Source organism: Lonchura striata, chromosome 19 (assembly GCF_046129695.1).
Source record: "Lonchura striata isolate bLonStr1 chromosome 19, bLonStr1.mat, whole genome shotgun sequence".
NCBI lineage: Eukaryota > Metazoa > Chordata > Aves > Passeriformes > Estrildidae > Lonchura > Lonchura striata.
In genome coordinates this window covers 4,346,550-4,368,015 of record NC_134621.1, presented here as the reverse complement: position 1 = coordinate 4,368,015, position 21,466 = coordinate 4,346,550, and the positions used below count along the sequence as shown (strand labels likewise).

The window sequence follows — 21,466 nt, the reverse complement described above, 5'->3', positions numbered from 1 at the left end:
AAGTCTAAAACCAAGTGATTGGCATTTTTCACACATCACTGCCATAGCGATCCCACAGGCACAGCCCCCTCCTTTCAGGACTCTGCAGGAACAGAGTCACTTCCAGGGCCATGGCTTGGCCCTGAAATTGCTCCTGTGCCACAAGAGGCTCAGCACTTGTGACAAGGGCACCATGGTGTTGCCCAAAGATGGATGAGGCTGCAAGGGACAGAGTTTAAAGGCTTGTTTGCTGAGACACGGCAGATCACACCAGGTTGTGGGATTCAGGTGTTATCACCAACCACAGCAAGGAGAGACGTGCACAAAATCCTCACCAACAGCAAGGAAGGAAAGTGTCTCCCAGTGCATCAACTCCAAAAACAAATGGAAAACAACTCCTATGAACTGAATCTGCTGTTGCCCAGCACCACGGCCAGACCTTGCTGTGGGCACTGATCAGCCTTTGTGGGCACTACAGCTGGAGCTGCAGTGACACCAAGCAAACATCACAGCCAGCTCTGCCCTGTGCCAGCCCTGGGGCTGAGGGCAGCAGGAGAGGCTGGATCCCCTGGGATGGAACAGGGATCTCCATGGGATGGGCCTGGATGCCCCACAACACTTCAGAGCAAAGCCAGGGAGGTTGCACTATATAAAACACCAACATCCAACTAATTTGAGGGCTTCTGAATACTTCGTTCTACTTCCCCCATTAATTTACACAACATCCACTGAAGGCAGTGTGTGAAAAGAAAGACATTTTGTCTGAAAACACATTTTTGTAATTTATTAGATCTGTACACAGCTAGTGCCATTCTCATTAGCATATTTTTAACCTGCTCCTCCACCCCCCCCCCCCCTCCACTGGACACAGGGAAGGCAGAGCCCTCAGCCTTCTCTGGCATCCTGAACTTCCACAGGACCTGAAACACTCAGAAGCCAAAAGGCAAGTTTGATTAGTTTATTTAAAATTAAACATTTCTTTCTGTTCAGCTACTGCATGTGGAGCCAAACCTTGTGTCTGATCACTGTTAGTGCCAGGAAACTGATTCAAAATTAGAGACTAACAGAGCCCAAAGCTGCAGAGAAGCAGCTTCTCAGTCGTTGCCTCAGAACTGCAGGATTTGGGTTTATGCTGAAGGTTTTTACCATTTTAAGCTGAGACTTGCCCTTCTCTAGTGTGAAAAGGTTTTATGGTTATTGGACAGAGTTACTGGTGTGGAAAAGTAGCAATGATTTTGCTTGGTTGTAGTTGTTGCACTGATTTTCCTGGGCATCAGGACATTCTCCTCCAAGCTGAATTCTTCCTGTTCAACCAGACAGCACTGTGCAAGGCCCAAGTTGGTATCAAAACAAAATTAAGCAAATCAGAGAAAGCTCCTTGGAAATGCATGGGTAGGAAAAATAATAAAAATCTGGGCACTTCACTTGGGATTGTCATTTTCTTGACAAATGCCTTTAAAAAACCAAGACAACATCCCAGAAAAATCAGAAGACCTGAGGATGTTGGTCAACTGATTTCTGCCCTACAATACTGGCTTCATCATTCCAGGTTAAATTTGCAGTTTTTACCACTACATGTGTTTTTTTTCCCACCAAATCAACATAAGTAATGTTTGTAAAGTGCTTTGAGATAGTGCTAGAAAATGCTAAGAGTGAAAAGAGGGGCAGAACATCTGTCATCAGCACCCAGCTGATTACTACGAGTTGGTTTTCTCCTCAGAGCAGCATCACTGTGTTCTCCTTTGACCTCCTGTTTACCAAGAGCTGGCACAAAAGGAAAAGGAGTTTGTGCAGGGCAGTGAAAGAAGGAAAACAAAGGAAACACGAGGATTTCTTCTGGAAAGATGCCTGAAGCAGAGCTCCAGAGAAGGATGGGTATTTACTTCCCAGATCCATCAGGAAAACAGTGCCACACGCAGACTCACGTGCCCAGAGCTCTGCAGGAGGCTTCACACAGCACAAACATTTGCCAAATGAGGAGAGAGGTGAGGCTAATCTTAAAAAAAAAAAAAAACACCAAAAAAAACCCCAAAACAAACAAACAAAAAAAAAAACCAAAATCAAGACACTGATGCTTATTTTGAGGGGAGGACATAACTGGTCACCACAAGCTACTGCCTGAGGGCTGTCAACTACGTCATAGTAAAGCTCTGCCACCTTTTCCAGTTAACAGGAACTTCTCTCTAGTTAGCAGCTTCACAAAAGCAATTGTTGTATAAATCCATAAAGCTTTCCCAGATTTGTAAAAGGTTAATTTTACCATTATAATTGCACTTTAAAAACAGGCATCAATCCCTACGCACTCTCCCCAAACACGTCCTCCATTTAAAAAAGAGGAAAGAAAGGCTACAATTATTCACTGTCCTACAGCTACAGCATTCAAAGGTTTGATTTAAGTGCCTGAAGGATGGATGCAAACATCCACTTTTCAGGGCAGGGCAAGAGTGCATTTTAAAAAACCTGCAGGTTTCACAGCTTGGCTTGCATTGGCTTCAGGTGTTTATGGAAAGATTCATGAACCTGCAAAACAACAAGACAGCAGTTACAAGGTCAGGTATGATCTTTGAAACAGTTTTACCTCCTCACATCTTGCAGTGTGTTTGTATGCTAAGAAAATTTGAATCAGAGGCACTTTGGACATTTAAGAACAGCACATAACTTCTGTATTTCAGGGTCTACATGATACAAAACATGAGGATATAAAAACCAGCCTGCTCACTACCATTTTTTTAAGAAAGAAATACAAGATTTACATCCATACAATTGTTTGGCATTTTAATTGCAAGAAAACTGGTACAGGTTTCCTAAGGGGTTGTAATGGAGCCCCTAAGCCTCGCTAACTTCAGAAGAACAGAACACTGAGCAAACTGTGGAGGGATTTAACTCCAGCTGCAGACTCTGACAGCCCAATGCAGGAGATACAGTCTGCCCTCAAAGGCACCAGGAGACAAGATTTGCCATTCTGGCTGATGGAGCAGGGACAGTTTATTTTAGCTCAGCTGCAGCTCCAGTCCTAGGCTAGATGTACAACATCTGGCACCTAAGTACTACAGGGAAGCAATTTATTTTCTTTTTCACTCACTGCTACTGCCTGAAGCCTGGAAGATTTGCCAGAAAATGGGCAAGGCTTCCATAGCTACTGTCACTAAGCAGAATCAACAGCAAGTGATAATTACTTTTGAATTCATTGAGATACTTAATTTGCTTCTCTGTGGAATGCACCATTTCCTCCCTCATTGAGAAGCTCAAGAGATCCCACAGGGATGAATGTAAGGTACACCTGGGAGAGAAAACTACAGAGAGCAAACTGAAAGTAGGTTGTTAGTTTTGGTTCATCACTACTTGTGGCTTTTCTCCCCCCTTCTTCAAGTACATGCTGAGATCACTGGAGCAGAATTAACAACCCTAAACTGAGTTATTTCTCTGGTCACGTGAGAAAAAGAAGAGAAGTTTCTTTACCTGTGTTTTGTTCAGTGGGGATTTCTTTGCCCACTCAAACATGTTCTCGTAGACGTTGCCATCGTAGCGGCCAAGCACAGACCCCAGATGGACATCATGGAAGTCAAAGGAGTCCACCAGTGCCACTGCATTGGGACGAATGACAGCCAGGAGCTCCTTCACGTGTTGGTTCACTTGGGTTATTTGGGCACTGCTCAGGATACCCGCCTTGAGAGGGGAAACAAGGATTACACAAGTCACAAATCCTTCCCCAAGGTCTCACACAGGTCAGCTTTCCCACACACAAAAATACAGCAGTTCATGAAACACCAGGTTTTTTTTTTCTTCACTAGGTAATTAAATTGGCAATTTGCCACACTGCACAAGCAGGAGATGACTTCCATACTGCCCAGCTATTAATCCTGGATAGGAGACTCAGTCTATGAGTACCTGTAAGTTAACTGCAGCAGCAAGTTTTCTTGGAGAATATGCATATAAGGGTACTAAATTGTGCCTGGCTTCAGGGAAATTTTTAGTAAGCAGGAAAGAGGAAAATGGGAAGATAAAACATACCATGTCTGCCTGAAGTGCAAACACAATACTCCTGCCCAAATGTAATCTCAAACTGACAATGAAGAGAAGAAAAGCAACAGATGACAATGTAAAGCCGTTCATTGAAGGATGGGTTAGAATTTGGAGTACAATATCCCCTTTCAGGGGTATTAGTTGTGGAGCACATCTAACTGCAGCTCCTTTATTAATTCCTTGTTTCTTAACACACAGCAGCTGGTCACCAACTGGAAACCATTTCAGCTAAACCTTGTTTCCATTTATCACAAAGGAAACCTGACAAAAACCTTCCAGCACACCTGCACTGCTAAAGACCTTCTGGGCAGCCAACAGCCAAGAACTTACACCTATAACATCCATACAGCCTGGCATGTAAAGCACATTTGCAAGCAGTGAACCTGGCTTCAGAGGTCTGGAGTGCTGGAGGAAGGCACCAACCTGCAGGAAATCGCCGGCGTTCCTGCTGATGCCGAACAGGGCGTACAGCAGGCACAGGTCGGTCAGGACCGCACGGACAGCGGCGTCACCGACCTCGGCCAGCTTGGCTGTGAACAGCTTCACGACCACATAGTGACAGTGGGCCTGCAGAAACCAAAAAGGGTCAGTCAGGGACACGGAAAGATGAGGAGGGAGCTCTCACAGCACATTTCTTTAGCAGGCACATCACTGACCTCTGATGCCCGCACAAGATCAACAGAAGTCTTGTTCCAGGCATCCTCCTTGTTTTTTCTGTGATTCAGCTCAGCTTGCAGATTCTTCGCTGCAGATTCTACAAGCCTGTTTCATATGAGAAAGAAAAATAGTTTACATAATAACATCACATTAATAGGATGACATACACTGAATTTTTACATGTCAGTCATAGCACATAAGCTCAGAATTCTTTTCATGTGCCATGAGTAATGACAGTGACTGGAGTGACAAGTTGTGCTTTTGTAACACCAGTAATCACTGCTGCAGCTACAACACAGTTACAGTGGGGTAAGAGGACTTCTGACAGCACACATGTGGTGCTTCAACATCTACTCACAAGTAGGTGTCTGTTCTATTCTCCCATTTCCCTCACAATGAACTTTAATATCAGGATTGTTTCTCTCCAGAGAGATCTCTGAGTAGTTTGGTATTTCTAAGTTTGAATATACTTTACACATAAATAAGAAAAACATAAATCTCAAAGGATTGGGGAGCAGAGTAACCAGGCTATGAGCAGGCTGTGAGCAGCCTCCTTCAACCTCAAAACACTTAACCCTGTCCCCAACCCAGTAAAGTGTGTCACTTCCTCAAAGCAACACATGGACCAAAGCTTCTCCAGCCACGCCTCGAGAACCCAGCACAAAGAGGGCAGTGCATCACCACCACCTCACCCAGTTTTTCTTGGCTCAGCCCAGTCAGTGTGAGCTCACCAGGCAGCACGTGACTTGTAGGCCTCCACCAAGCTGGTGGGGTCGTTGATCCTCACAGTGACAGTCCTGGCAGCCACGTGCTGGGGCTGGATGCGCTGCCTGGAGAGGTCGTTCAGGTAGGACACCATGCCACTGACCTGCTGCCCAGAGGTCACCTGGGTGTAGCTTTTCATAAGGAACCTGAAAACAGACAGCAGATGGCAGCTCTTACTCATGAGTTGTTTGAATGGACAAAAGTCATCTCACTGAGGCTCAGGCCAGAAAGAACAGTTGTAGCACACAATTATCTGTCAAAAATGGGGTAGGGGACATAAACATGACACCAGTTTTGTGCTAATACAGACACTTCTGCTAATTACTTTTTCACCAAATTTACTGCACACCAGTCAAATAAAAGACTCCTCAACACCAATTTAGTGTTAAGAAGGGCATCATTTATTACAGGTGTCTGGTTGCATGGGTGTAACTCCTCCTTCTGTGCATATGATTTTTTACAAGTGTGTTGCTTACATACAGTCACTACATGCATACTATAATTAACTCATTACCATAACCCCCCTCCCCATATTCCCATATGGAGTCCTTGTTTTGGCTGTAGCTGCATTCCTAAGCCAGATGTCTCCCCCTTATCTTCCAACTGTCCTTGCTGGGATAGCAGATTCTGTTTCTCTGCTCAAAGTTACACAGACACGGCAGAAATTGAATTAACCCTTTTAGTACCAACTTCAGCCACAAGGACTATGAGGAGAGGCTGGAGCACCCCCGTGCAGAGCTCCCATACCGGGCTGTCTGCAGCATCATGACGGTGTTCTCCCCCTCGTAGGTGCAGGTCGGGGTGAAGGTGACGTAGATGTCAGGAATGCCACTGCAGCGGGAGTAGCCGTGCCCGCCGCACGCCATCCGGCACTCCTCAATGCCAGCGCTGGCAGTCCAGGAGGTGAACGCCTTCAGCCCCGCTGTCAGGGCGTGCAGCTGAGGGGAAACAGCAAAGCCAGATTTATTTTCCAGTCTTAGCTTGCACACATACGTGTTAAGCACTGCAACTCCCAGAAAAAAAAACAATAAAGTCAACACCATTCTTGTGCTGCTCCACACGTTTTTGTTTTTCTTGAAGGAACTCTTTCCTGAGACAAATATTTCCATGAAAACCCTTGTACCTGGAAAGACTTATTTGAAAGACTTATTTTAAGTACTTCATTCCTTCTGCCCCTACACATTTTATGTACAAGACTGTTTTCAACTGCCCATTGTCACAAACCGTGACAGAAAATTAACATTTTACAACCCTCACCACTCAGTATAGTACTGATACTTTGATCAACACACCTATTCTACCCTAGGAACCTGGAAAAATAATTAAGAAGTTACAGCACAAACACAAGACCAGTCTGAACTCCCAAACAGTACTCCATCATTCCTGGAAATACACCTTTTGAATAAAAATGTATTTCCAGTAGTGTATTACTCCCTGTTTTTTATAAAGTGCTAAATTAATAGAGCAAATAAATGTCACCAGCACATCCTGGACTTGAGGGCTTCTGAAACTACAGAAGTAGAAGACTTCTCATGAGTGAAAGCCAAAAAGGCTCAATGCCTCTTTTTGCATGCTGTAAAAGAACCTCACACAAATTCAACCAACACTCTGGTTTCCAGAGGACACAGTACCTCTGGCAGCTCACTGAGGTCCCCCTTGCTGATGTCCCCATTGATACGATGGTAGGTGTACTTGATGTAGGCTCCCACAAAATGGAAGGCATATGCTGTTGCCAGGAGAGGAAAGAGTTTGTATTGTTGGGTCTGATAATCCAGAATCTGGGGTTCTGGTTCCCTAGAGTAACATACAGATGAGTTAGCATGTCAGTGGTAGCAACCTGCTGCAGAAACCCAGTTATCCCTATTCTAAGTAAGTTCACCACCCATATCAAGCCAGACTCTCTAAGACCATCTGGCAAAAGGCTCTGGCAGGGGAAGACATTCCAAGAATGAAAGAGTATGCACTCCCCAGGACAAACAGTGTTCTGAAACCATACTGAGTGCCAAAGCAAATATCAGCCACAGCCCCCATTCCTCCCAGTACTTCAGAATTTTCCCTGAGCAGTTCAGGCTGCTCTGGGTCTCCCTGCACTCACCCTGGTTTCAGCTCAGACTGGTGTCTGACTGCACTGTAGCGGATGGCGATGGTGCAGGCCCGGGACAGGGAGTGAGCAGAGTCACCCACGATGAGGGAACGGATGAACACCATGGTCCCATAGGTCAGCTTGTCACTGACTGGTTTCACATAGGTGCCATCTGGTTCAACCTGCCAGAAAAAGAAAAGATTAAAAAAAAAATAAAGCCTGTTGATTTGTGAAATTTCTTCCCTTTAACATGTTCATACTCTCAACTCATCAAGCAGCATTTACAAATTACTCACAATCCTTTTGGTGCAGTACTCAAGCTCACAAGAGCATTCAGCGTGCCCATTTCTAACAGCAGATGCTGAAACTCACTGCTTTACCTGGGCATATTTCATCAGCATGTTTTCCCGAGGAATTCGGTAGTTGTCCATTTTCAGGTAGCCATTATCCATTTCATCATAGCCAAATTTGGGGCCAATGTCACCCACTGTAATACCTGCCACAGACAAAGCCACTTGCATTAATAGGGTGTTTAGGAACTAAACATCACACAAGAAGTTCAAGCCTTCTCCAACAAGGAGATTGGTTAGATTTCTAGCAAGTCCTGGCAGTGTTATGAGTAAGAGTTAACAGGGACCTTAATCTCTTTGATAGAAAAGTGGTGTCTTAGTTTTGGCTGGGATAGAGTGAAATTACCTTCCCAGTGGCTGGTACAGTGCTGTGTTCTGGATTTAGCATGAGAACAATGTTGATAACACACTGATGGTTCAGTTGTTGCTAAGTAGCACTTGCATCAGATCAAGGACTTTTCAATTTCCACATTGCCCCAACAGTGAGGAAGCTGGGGGGACACAAGAAGCTGGCAGGTGACACAGCCAGGACAGCTGACCCCAGCTGGACAAAGGGATATTCCCCACCATGTGGTATCATGCTGAACAATAAAACTGGGTGAAGCCAACTTGGGGGGATGACAGCTCCCTGCTCAGGGACTGGCTTGGAATCAGTCAGCTGGTGCTGAGCAATCCCACAGTGATCACATGCTCTGCATATTCTACTATTATTATCATTGTTGTTGTTGTTACTGTTTTTATTATTAATTTCCATTCCTTTTTTGTCCTATTAAATTGTCTTTATCTCAGTCTACGAGTTTTACCTTTTTGACAATTCTTTCCCCCATCCCTCTGTGTGGAGGGAATCGTTGTGTGTGTTTAGCTGCCTGATGAGTTAAACCACAACAACTGGATATCAAAACACGGGAGTCTGCATAATTTCCATGCAGCCCTACTATCCACTCACTGCAGGAGCTGTCTCTAAAGTTCATCCAGCTCACTTCCAGCTAAAGAGTGATGAAAGCTCTTCTTCCTCTGTCAGAAAGCAGGATGTGCTGCTCATGGAATGCATAGCTAGGAGACATTGAGGGAGAACCAAATCCCAAACTAAACTTCACTGGGGAAGAATCAAATCCCAAACTAAACTTCACACTGAAGGCATGGTAGGAAAGATGATTCAGTGGTAATTCAGTCATAAGAAAGGCTCATTTAAGCCCTGAGATCTACCAGATGAATTCAGCTAACAAAATACGCTATGGACTTTAACAAGACACAGCAGCTGTATACAGTCAGAGAGAAACAGATGTAGTCTATTCCCTGAGTGTGAATTTGTACCTGGCAGAGGTTCATGTGTGCCCAGCTGCCGGATGGGGACAATGAAGGCGTGCAGGCCTTTGCACTGGCCCTGGGTGTAGAGCTGAGCCAGGACGATGGCGTGGTTCGACGTCTTCCCAACTGCAACAGGAGCAGGACTCAGCACACAAACAGAGTCAGACACACTGACACACACAGTCTTCTTTCTGAGATAACCTCATCACATCGTGCACTAGAAACCCACTGACCCCACTGGATGCCACCCCAATAGTAAAGCTCTCTGACAAAATGTTGCTCAAGTCAATGGAAGCTGCACAACACAATTTTCTTCACTATAAAACACCGAGTCCTTGGCATACCCATCAGTGAAGCTGAAGGAACTATAAATAATTTGACAAGCAATCAAAAATTACATCAAATCCACAGTGTGAATGGTTCTGAGCAACTGTCCAGAGCACACAGACAATGTTTAGCAGGCTCTGATAAGTCTGCTTGTTATGCCAGAGTGACTGGCTTTCAGCCAACAATTTGGATAAACTTTCACTTCTATCACTCTGTAGATACAACACACATAGCATCACCTCCCTGAGTTTTTCCATACATCTTTCAGACTGAGATACACTTACGTCCACCTGGCCACCACTTAATGGAGGTGACAGTGGGGCTGTTGAGGATGAACTCCTGTGTAGAGGGGTCGTAAGTGGCTGTTGTTTCCAGGCCCCGAAGATGAGTCCCTGGAAACAAACAAACACATTGTTTTGGCAAGAAGTCAGTCACAAAACAGAGACAAGGACAGAACTGGACAATGGAAAGTGGAACTCCAGTAGTAATGTTTGAATTTCAATTTTGCTTTTAGGCTATATGTATAAAAAGCTAAATATCAACAAATTAAGGAAGAACAAGTGAGGGCCAGACCAAATTCTGGGACTCCCAATTCTCAGAAAACATTGATTTTTTCCCCCAGTGGCCTAAGACTAGTTTTCCAAGCACCTCCAATCTGACACCTTTTTGCTATCACACATACCAGAAGCCCTTTCTCATTTAAAATATTCCATGGGAACACACTCACCTGAATTTCACTAAAATGCAATCTGGTTAAATTGCAAAATAAAACTATGCAGTTCTCAGCCACAAGATGAAATAATCAGCCATCACCTCTTCATTCCCTCATCAAGCCTACATTCTCCTCACTTGATAGAGCTGATCTCCCAGAAGAGATATCCACAGCTCCAAGAGAGCAAGTAATGGCATGTGTATGCCAGGTACTGATGCAGGTAGATGAAGAGACTGCATAAAGATGGAGGTAATTCCAGGAACAGTCTTTGTCTTCTGCCCCCAGTGCTTCACTTCCCATACACCTGTCTCAGAGCAGAGGCACTGCCCCGAATGCCTTAAAAACTCCCAAAATCACCAGGCCTACTTGCTTAAACTAGACAAGCTGTGAACACTCCTGAGTCTGGAGTGACAGGGCAGGACAAGAGCTCCAACAGGAAAAAGGAGATCACCTTGCAACAACCACGTTCCCAAAGCATGGAGGTAATGGCAGACTTCCACAGGCAGCTCAAGACAGACATACTCTGTTGGCAAAGGATCTTCAAACCTCACTAGTTCCAAGAGATTCTCCTCAGACTTGCAGTTACTTTATGCTTCACACAGTCTCTACATTTCCCTTCAACACAAAGGTGAATCCTGCTCATCTTTAGAAAACAATTCTCATCTGCAACTCTGAGATGACCAAAATTAAAGTTTCCCAAGGTAGAATATCCTCCCTTTGAAACTTGAATTAGAAGTGTTGCAATCACAATACTGCTGGAGTTATCAAAATCCATTTCAAAGCTTGAAAGCAAAGAAATAGCAACAAAAAACAAAGTCAACATGAGACAGAGAACTCAAAAAGCTCAACACATTTCATAGTCAGTTAAAAAGAACACATGGGAGTGAACTAAGAGGAAAAAGCTCCCCACAGAACATGAGCATTGGAACCAGGTTAATCCTGAGGCATCTGATCCGAGGTTAATCCTGATGTGAACAAACAACTCTTACTTTTTCGGCATCTCTTTCACTACCTCAAAGCTCTGTCCTTTTGTCTTTACACTGAACATTAATTACAGCAAATCAGAACTCAAGCAGGAAAAACAGCAAGTGTAAAATGAAGAGATGCCACCAAACTCAGAGCACCAGTGATGGGCAGTAATGATACTGGTTTGAATTGGAGGAGCACCCAGGTGCTCATTTATAGAGCTACAGACATCAAACCCTTTCTTCAGAGGAAGAGGGAAGCAGCACATGGCATAATGCTCTGTTAACCCTTGCAGAGGCTGTCCACTTTTCCCTACAACCACAGCTGCATTGCAAAACTGTGGGACACACACACACTGCTCTCCCCAGGCACGGGAATCCTCTGTACACAAAGGCATCGTTAGAAAGAGCATTTACTGAATGTACTGTACCATGGCCCATTTCAGTCTGGGCATAAGTGCCAATGATCTCCAGGTTCCAGGCAGGCATGAAGAAGCGATCCTGCTGCTCTGGGGTAGCCTGGGTGAGAAGAGTGGGGAGGAACATGCCCAGGTGAAGGTCCAGAGGTTCAGGCCGTCCACGGTGAACAAAGCTGTGAAGAATTGTCACAGGATGGGAGCGTGAAGGGAATGTTATGGGAGGGAAGCAAGCATGAGGATTCATGGTGGAGATTTAGGAAGAGACAAAAAGAAAAAAAAAATGATTCATGTGTCAATCAGAATTCAGCAAGTGTATTTCAGAGAGCCAGAGCACTGTCCTTTTCTCAGGCCTGAGTAATAAGAAATTGCACTCACTTTGAAATAAACACGCTGCACTGCATTTCTTTGTAATCTTGCAGACAGTGCATCTGCAACATTCCCTTATTTTTGATGCACTACGATTGATTTAAAAAAAAGGATGAATCCAAACCAAAAGATGGACCAGACCTTATGGTTTGAACATCAGAGCATCCCTAAGTTCAATGGGCTGAGGCAGTCAGCTGAGAATGTCAGTCTGTGGGAGATGTGATGTGGCTGAAAGCAGTGTGTTTTCAACCAAATATACCAAGTCCACCTTTTTTGGTTTTTTTGACATGTTTTGAAGGTAGAACCTGGTGAAAGTCACAGCTTATCCAGCTAAATGAGTTAGGTTTTCAATTAATTTTATCTTTTTTTAAAAAAGGCAAATCCTAACTGGCTGCACTATTTACTCTATTTTTAAAAAATTAAGTATCAGACATAATTAGTGTACATGGCATTTCAAATCAACTCCCTTCAATTTCTGCTATTTTAAATAATTTTCTTAAAAGGACAGTGCTCTGTATGCATAATTCAAAGTTGTGAACATTAACAACTTGGGGAGAAAGTCAACATTTTTGATTTTGTAAATTACCAGCACAAATTATCTCAAATTAAATATATTTAATTAGAATTACTTTTTCTCCATGTTCTGTCGAACACCACTGTCAGGTAATTAAGTGGTCTATTAAGTTTTTCAATATAAAGAATGAATTCATCATTAAATCTTAAAATATTGTCAGCTTTGAGTATTAAAATAGTGGTGATAGATTGAGGACCAGTACCTCCATCTGGCTCATTTATGAATGAAATAAATTTAATTGGACTTTAACAGGAATATATCTATATTTAAATGATATGCATTATGGAAAGAGCACTGATCTGAGCTTGGCTCAAATTCATCTGACATTCTTAGCAAAGTGGGAACAATGCATCCTTGTATTCTCTAAATACACATTAATATGAACTAGTTCTGTCCCTAGGGCTTCCCAAGAACTGTTTTTTGATAGTCTCAGACTCCTACAATTAAATTCAACTATAATAAACCCAGCAGCAAGGTTTTCTAAGCTTTCTGACTGCACAGTGACCAAGCCCAACAGAGGACTAATGGCCTACCAGGAATACCAGATTTTAAGTGAGTTCAGTACTGGTGAGAAGTACACAGCTGACAGTCAAAGAGTGACAAAAAAAAAAAAAAAATCCTTATTTACCAGCAGTAGTTATAAACCAGACAGAAACAGCACAGTATTTTCACTTTTTCACTGCTCCTTCTTGTTTCATTTTCAGCCCTGTGCTATTTTTTTTTTTTTTTTTTTTGAGAGAGAGAGGAGACTTCTTCACTATGAAAAAGGTTAAAATCAAAACAGGCTATCACACATAGAGTCAACAAGATAAACCTGAGTAAATACCCATCCAGGCCAGAGCTCAATTCAATAATCCAGAGGTCTGCTTCCTCATCACCAGATTTTAAACATCAGGATTAAATTAAGCAAATCTTATTGACAATTACTGCAGCAGCTTTACTGATGAAATATCAGATACTCAGCATTCACAGCAGGAATGCCAAATGTTTGCATTTTAATTATTCAGCACAGGAAGTGTATCTACTTCACTGTATTCCATTTAGTGTCAAAATACCAATTTAACCATGCAACAACATGAGAACTATAAGGAAATCAACCACCAGCAGCCAAGAAAGTGCAATGATTTGATGTGAAAACAGAAGTAAAACCAATCACTGCGGTGTGGATGTGACTGATTTCAAGCAGCTGGTGTGAGAAAGCAAGGCAATGATTGTTGCCATTCAGTTCTCTCTCAGCTTCTGGTGTTGAGCTGGGTTTGCTGAGCAGGACAGAGGACAGGGTTTCTTCCACTGAGTCTTCTACAAATGTTTCAGCAGCTGTAACTGAGCAACCAGGCAGCTGGCATTGCCATCCAGCAGTGTCCAGACTTGGCACCTCAGGCTTTTCCACTTCAGATGCCAGCACAAGCACTGGAGTCCTTGTTTGTTAACTATTCTTGCTGGTTCTTAACAGCCATAATTCCAGGTTCTTGGCTAAAAGACTGTTTTTTGATCCATTAAATGTTTTTCCATTTGAAGCAGTGAAAATTGCTTTCAACAACAGCAGGAATAGGATGGGTTTTTTTCCTTTGTAAGCAAGACCTTTCCAGGAAGCTGTACAGCTGCAGTGGAGCAGCATCTGGAAGAGAAGTGCCTGGGGCAAAGCATACCTGACTTCCAAGCCAGAACTCACAATCTTGCTGCGCTCCACTGCTCCTGTAGGAATGCTCCTGACCTGTTTCTGCAGGCCAGCCACACACTGAGGGCTCTGGCATACCCATCCCAAAATCAGGCAAAAGTAAAAACCACAGTACTGTTCATTGACACGTTCCAACTGGTTCAGGTGAAATTCAGATTCTCAGGGCTTGGAACAACCTCCTCATTTCAAAACAAAGGTAACTACAAATGCAGAGATCAGCTAAGAGGTGCATTCTGGAAAAGACCAAAAGGATGTCTGGGATTGTCAGGATGTGAAATGAAGCAGCTGTCTGGCTACAGACATTAACCATTAACTGAGGAATTTTACCTTTCCCCCTTTTAGACTGACCCAGGAGAAAATTAACAATTTACCCACTGGAGTTAGAGAAAAGAGGTTACCCATTGATCCCTGAAGGGAACTAACCATGTCCCATTTCGGTTTGGGCGTAGGTGCCAATTATCTTGACTCCACGGACCAGGGGCAGCCACTTCTCCTTCTGAGCAGCAGACGTTTGGGTCTCTATGGTTTTGTGAAACATGCTGAAGTGGAGACCCAAAGGTTCAGGAAAATTGCCCAAGCATGTTCTACAGGAGAGAAATAGAGGGATCTGGATCTCAGTCTTACTCTTACCATGAACCTGAAAGACTTTTCTCCAACTGGAGCAAAAGCTAAATAATCTCTTTGCCTCATTCAACCTTTTTTTTTTTTGTCCCACAAGCAACCTCCAAATGTGGAGGCATCAGACGCAATGCCAATGGGGAAACAGATGTTTCTTCCAGGCATCTTCTGCACCCCATGAATCCTGCTGTTGCTATGTAACTGGAAAAAATATTATTCTACAAAGGTACATGAGGAACTTGAAACTAAGGACATGAAAACCAAAATATTTGCTCCTTCATCTCTCAGGCTTTGTGGGAATAAATCCCACTGCTGCTGGTAGCCTACAACTAGGGCATTATTAGTTAGAAGAAATATGTATTAAAAATGAAAAGGTTTCTTTGGTGACTAAGTTCTTTTTGGAACAACTCAGCTGCTTCTATCCATTGTGAGAGCTGGAACTCACTTTCAATTAAAATTACCATTACAGTCTAGTGCTAGAGGGAATGGAAAGAAAATTCGGACATTTTAGGTGTGCTTCACCAAAGCAGAAGTTATTTCATGAAAGAAAACTCTAATCATCTAGGAGCCACAATGACAGGCAGAGTACATTCTCAATTAAAACATCTTCCCTTCTGCAGCTTGATCAGTTTCTTCATCTTCAATCTACTGGACACAAATGTTTATTCCATCTAAACTCTAAGATAGAGGAGGAAAAAATGAGCCCTCTGCATAAAAACCATAGGGGATGTTCTGCATATAGCTTGTCTATTATAGCAGCATTTATGATGGGCATTTTGCACCATGCAGGGAGTAAATAATTGATAATTCAACAGCAGGTCCCGTACAGGCTGTGGAAACCAGCCTTAGAGTGAGAGATAAAGCACCACTGAACTGCATGTTTCCTGTTTTAAAGGAACAAAGTTAAATGAGCCATGGATTTTTCCAGGAACAAAATTATTGTGATCAAGTAATCTAATGCTGGTGATTAACATATTAACTGTGCTTTAAGCTGGTGTGGGTGCAGGTACAGTGAATGAAGTTCCTGGAATTGAGGCACACAGTTCTTTCACCAAAAAAACTTCTCTTGCCTACAGCAGCAGATGTTACCAAAGGGCTTAAAAATGCTGCAAGGACAGCAAGACACAGCTTTTCAACACTCTTGTGGTTTCCTAAATAGGTGATTCTTTTAGCCCAGAACCTATACAGCAACAGCAGCACCCTTTTCTTCCTCACTGCCTGCAGCACAATTACTGTGCACCTACTCCCTGGGCCCAAAAAGGATAAATCTACAGGGAGAAAGTGACTGCTGACCTTGAGACATGAAGTTTCAGGGCAGCTTGGGAAGAGCTTGAATGGGTCTCTGCATATTTTCAGCAGTCATTGAAAGAACTTGAGAAAAATGTGCAGCCCATGCTTTGCTGTCAGAAAAATCAGGTCAGACCCTGCTTCTTTGAAGGTAATGCTCCAGGAAAACATCCCAGAAATCTTCTGAAAGGTCACACCAGCAACCTTCACTGCCTATGAGGAAGTTCAATCACAAGTGCCAGATATCTAATGATTACTATTACCTTCTCTGACAGGAGAAGGACAACAGACATTTTGCAAGTGGATGGTTTAACACCCCTGTGTTCAGGGGTCATGATGTTTCTGTAGCCAATCATGCAGCATTTTAACAGCTTCTTGAATTAACTAAGCTGAAAATTAAATTACAGCAGAAACTGTTCATCTCTGTGTATTCCACACTGAAGATTTAGGATTTCCTTAATGGGCCTTTCAACTTGCATGACAATGAGAGAGAATCCTGTTTTCCTCAAGATACAGGGCAAACAGAAGAGATACCAGCTGTGAAGGAGGAACAACAGGTCTTCTTCCCTTCTGTTTCTTTCTCTGAACTCTTACTGCTTCCCATTACAATTTCAACACTCCCAGCACCTGGATTGGCTGTTCTCCAAAGGCTGCAGTGTGTGACTGCTCAAATACTCTGCTCCATCAAGACTGATTGTGGCAGTGACCATCTGATCAATGCCCAGCTGCTCTGAGGTCAGCCTCGCTACAACAACCAGTGGCACAATGAGGACACAGCTCCAAATCCACTTCTTGGAGAAGGCTGTGTAGTAATATGTGCTTTGGCAATACAGATCTTCTCAGATTTCACAGCAACCAGTGCCACCCACACAGTAAAAAGGCATTTATGTGACAGGTGTGTCACTGTCTCAAAGTGCACAGAGGATGACAGAAGCAAAGCCTGTGTGTTCAGAGGCTCCAAAGCTACAGGAACAACTGCAAAGCCGTCCTCAGGCTGCAGAACTGGGCACAGAACAGGAGTATTTACTTTACATTAGTCTGTGTGCAGACCTGCTTTGGGCAGTTCTTAAAGTAACATTTTCAAGGATGAGCATGAAGGGTCATCCCAGTGGAGAAGTAGCAGGAGCTGTGTTTGAGCTGTGCTAACTGGGCTTCAGAGCTAACAACTGCTCTGGCAATAAACTCCTGTTCCAGCTTTATCAAAAGTAAGATCAAGCCAGACTCATTCACTCTGTATTAATTTAGCAATGCCAAGTAGGGCCCATAGTAGAGTTCTACTATTTTGATTTGCTCAAAACTCGGTCTGAATTTAGAGATGTAAGAACAAATTCCAGCAGGGAAAGTGGACATTCATGCAATGCTTATGAACACAGGAATCATTTGGTGACCAGCAGCTCTCAGATCTTCTCTTCTTCTGTGACCCAGTTTGTCTCAACTGTTTTTCATTTCTTTGTTTAATCCTGTTTTCCTCAATGAAAGTTAATTAAAGTTGAAGGTGAATTAAAACTGAGCAGCTCACTCTCTTCCAAGAGCATTGGAGCATTACACCAGACACATTTCCCATTTTTCATGATGATTTAGATTTTGCTGCAGTTAGACTGTAAAAGAAATCTGAAATATTGGCACTTTTAGGCTGATGGGCTTCAAAGCTGTAGTCACAACAGCTGCAACTGCAGTGTGGACATAGAAGAATTACTACATGAAAAGCACTTAAGTATATTTAATAGATCCTTTTATGATTTGGAGTCCAACAAAGCCCTTTGGAAATAGATAGGAGGAGCATTCACTTGGACATGTCACAGCAGCAGCAGTAACTTTGTCTTCAGGGCAGTGAGGGAAGCAGAATTTCTCTTCACCTACTCATAAATCAAGCTATAAAGTTGGTGAGTTATGTGCAAAGCTATCTAGAGACATTCTGGCACTTTAGGAAAGCTACAGGAAAAAAATCTTCAAAATTACATATTTAAATCTGTCCCTGCATTTTGGGGATAACTGACAAAATTTCTTAAGCTTCCATAAGTGGAAACGTCAATCACAATAAATACAACTTGACCTCTGAATCAAGGAGATCAGTCTATTTCATAAACTTAATTTGAGTCATGTTGCAACACCATATCCATTCAGTTTTCAGTTTGGAAAAATGAATAAGCCCAAACACACTTTCTCCAGGTCAGGTTTTACACTAATGAAGTCATTTTCAGTTAGCATCAATTAACATGTTCAGATATGAGATAGAAACAAGCATAATTTTATCAGTTGGGTGCAGTTCACCAAATTTAAAAAATATTTAACACTCAGCAGGTGGGAAAGTGGGGACAGATGTTAAAATGCAAATGAAATCAAAGGACAAAAAAAATAACTCCTTCATTTAATCAATTTTTTTAAATAACAGCAAGCCCACATCCTCCCTTGCCAGCACCACACATTATAGTAAAGGAGTAATTTCAGAATATCAAGTGTGCAGTTCTTAGAGCAAACACACTTCACCTGCAGGCAACAAGTTTATGCACTGCTCTTCATTCTGTTGCACATTATTACAGAATAAATATGGTATATGAAATAAATTTAAAATGGCAAATACGCTCAGTCTACAGTAATTGCAATTATATTTTGAAATCCTGAATGGTGGCAATTAGATTTTACCTTAGAAAAAAGTAAGCCTTTTTTATTGTTTCCATTGGATTTGGACTGTGAATTCTGACTAGTCACACCTGACCAGTCATGCCACGTTAGATATGGAGGCACTATTTGGTATCTGTATGAAATATTTATTACACTTTCATTCACCCAAGTATTGCTGACTCCAAAGTAAGTTTATAGAAAGACAAGACTAGAATCTCTCATTTGACCACTTCAAAAAAGACCGTTTTCATATAATATTGCTATTAATGTTACAAAAAGACAGAAAAATTGTTAAAATCTTCCATCTGATAGACTGGATAGACTTTGCTGAATTTTCTCTGTAGAAATAAATAAATAAATGAAGAAACTTTCCCATCACTTTCAATAAACCTTGTGTAGGAAAAAAAAATTAATTATTAACTTTGGCTGTGCAGCATCTGAATAACCCACTACTGTCACTGAACTTGCTCTCTGTTATCACTGTCCACCAATGATGACTTTCAAATTATTTACATTATTTTCACAAGAACTTTCATGACACGGGTTAGTGCAGACCAGTTTCTCTGAAAGTAAAACCACAGTAGACAAGATAACTTCAATTTCCTAGTGCCAAGGGTCATGCCTTGGGGCCCATGACAGCTTTTCTACAAAACCAGTCAGAGGGGGCTTGTGGTTCATTATTTAATGTGCCAGAGGATATCCATGGGATTACGAGAGATTTCTACATCTGTGTAACTCCTGTTATCAGTTTCTGTTTGATTAAATCAGAAAGAGTTTAACAGAATCAGGGGGAGAGATGCATCAAAATCAGAAACTGAGTTCTAATTTCTTCTGCAAGGAATGAAATCTCAGATGTAAAGACAGTCTTATTTTCATTAACTTGATCCAAAGGTGGTACTATCAGATAAACCAAAGGTCAGGTACAACAAAAAGCCTCTGGGTCAAGGAGAACCTCTGGAGCTTAAGAGGAGGGACCCAGAAAAGACAGTGATACACAAGAATTTACAAACCATCCTGGAATAGTTTCAAGTGTCTCTGTAATGTGACTTTATTGGGTCTAAGTGCAAAGTGAAGTAATCAGCTTTTAGAGATTTCATCAGAAGCTGCAAACTCATCAGATCTATTCAGAGTCAAAGTTATTCCTTTTGGAAAAAAAAAAATCTGACTTCAAGTTCTGTTTTTTTAGTTTCTGCACCACACATAAAGAACACGGTATAATTGTTAATGTCGCATTTCTCTTAAAAAAAAAAACCTAAGAAAACACAACATTCAGGAATTCAGGGTTTAATCTGAAATTACTGAAGCCAGTAATTGAGTGGGCTTTTATACAGGTTTTGAGCTTCCTTTAAACAACAAACATAGGAAAAAAAGCACAACCATAGCATCCTTGGTGATGACTGAAGTACAAAGAGCAAACTCTGGATCTTTTTAAGTACCTTTTAAACCAGTAGATCTCCTCGGGATCTGCAATTCCATATTCCCTTAGCTTCATCACCATCAAGGAGCTCTTCCTGATGGCTTGCTCATAGCGTTGGCTACGGGACAGGAAGTTCAAATCCTCGTGCTGGAAGTCAGGGTCATTAAGAACTAAGGCCTCTGGGGACAGAACAGAAGAGGAAAACACGCTCAGTTTCCACAAACCTCAGCAGAGGGCAAGCAACGACCCAGCATTTTACCTGCTCTACCTCAAGGTACAGGTATCAGAAAATTGGAAACAAAATTAGAGGTTGACGAAATGAGAATGAAATCAAAGCTCTTTGAGAGCTCAACTGCTGGCACTCTCATTGCACACATAAACCCCATTTTCAGTTCAAAGCACTCAGGACTTGGCAGGAGGGCAATTCCCTGATGTAAGACCAGCCAGGCCCCCCAGCAACAGCCTGAGAGGCTCGGGCAGCCTCCTGAACTCTGATCCTCACGTAACTCCAGCAGAAGGGCACAGTTATTATTCCCACCGTGCCAACTGGAAAACAAGGTGCCCAGAGAATACAGACTTTTTGTGTCCCCCCTTTGGCAGTGAAGTTACACAACACCAGCCTCTGACAGTCCCAAACCAGAAAAGAGCCTGGAAATAGCTCATTAATCTGTCATAACCACATTGTGCTGGGTGACAAACATTACATTTGTACTGCTGGGCAAGAGCGTGCTAGGAAGGAAAAAGGAGGGGACAAAGCCCATGAGAAATGCCCATGGGAAGCCGTCACTACCCTCTGGAGGAAGGGGAAACAGAGAAGAAAAAGGACACTGCTTTATCAGGGCCACCCTATATCCCTCCTGGGGAAAAGAGGGGGACCAGGCACGCAACGCAGCTCCTGTTCCTCTCTAACCCGTCCTTTACGCTGACCCTCCACCTGCAAACCCTCTCCTCACAGCTTCTCTTCTCCTTGGGCTCCACAAAAGCTCCTCCACACCGTCTCCCGCCCCACGACCCCCTCACCTCCCCGAGGCTCCCCACCTCCTCACCCCGCCCTGCATCCGCTCTCCCTGGGTCTCCCCTTCCCACCCCGCGTGTCCTTCTCGCCCTCCGAGCCCTGACCGGGGCTGTCTCTCCCCGTCCGCACGGCCCCGGCCCTCCCTCACCGATCTCCTTGCGGCGGCGGGTGCGCTCAGGGCCGCCGTCAAGGATGTGGGTGAGCAGCTCGGGCTGGAAGGTGGCGGCGGCGCGCTCCCTCCGCAGGTCCGCGTTCACCGACATCGCGGCGGCGGCTCTGCCCGATCCCATCCCGACACCAA

The 21,466-nt window shown here is 43.2% G+C and overlaps 1 protein-coding gene across 2 annotated transcripts; it reads right to left on the bottom strand.

Annotated features, from left to right (window-relative positions):
• Positions 1-922: 922 nt before the first annotated feature.
• Positions 923-21,466, bottom strand: ACOX1 (acyl-CoA oxidase 1). Of its 2 annotated transcripts, none has more exons than XM_021541675.3 (14): positions 21,314-21,466; positions 20,170-20,329; positions 14,630-14,790; positions 9,777-9,884; positions 9,172-9,291; positions 7,888-8,003; positions 7,520-7,689; positions 7,056-7,218; positions 6,172-6,362; positions 5,391-5,570; positions 4,659-4,764; positions 4,426-4,569; positions 3,439-3,645; positions 923-2,499 (listed from the first exon to the last, which is right to left on the bottom strand). In XM_021541675.3, the coding sequence occupies exons 1-14, from the start codon at positions 21,453-21,455 to the stop codon at positions 2,449-2,451; spliced, it is 2,019 nt and encodes a 672-aa protein (XP_021397350.1). In that variant the 5' UTR covers positions 21,456-21,466; the 3' UTR covers positions 923-2,448. The 2 variants fall into 2 exon arrangements, with proteins under 2 accessions (XP_021397350.1, XP_021397349.1); XM_021541674.3 differs by lacking the exon at positions 14,630-14,790 and adding an exon at positions 11,601-11,761.

Bases quoted from the DNA above. Each gene is read 5' to 3' on its own strand.
- ACOX1 (XM_021541675.3), bottom strand. From the start codon at position 21,455: ATGGGATCGGGCAGAGCCGCCGCCGCGATGTCGGTGAACGCGGACCTG. The intron at 14,791-20,169 runs GTACTTAAAAAG...TCTCTCCTGTAG, and splicing joins GAGATCTACTGGTTTAAAAG to AACATGCTTGGGCAATTTTC. The intron at 8,004-9,171 runs GTACAAATTCAC...TGTCTGTGGCAG, and splicing joins CACACATGAACCTCTGCCAG to GTATTACAGTGGGTGACATT.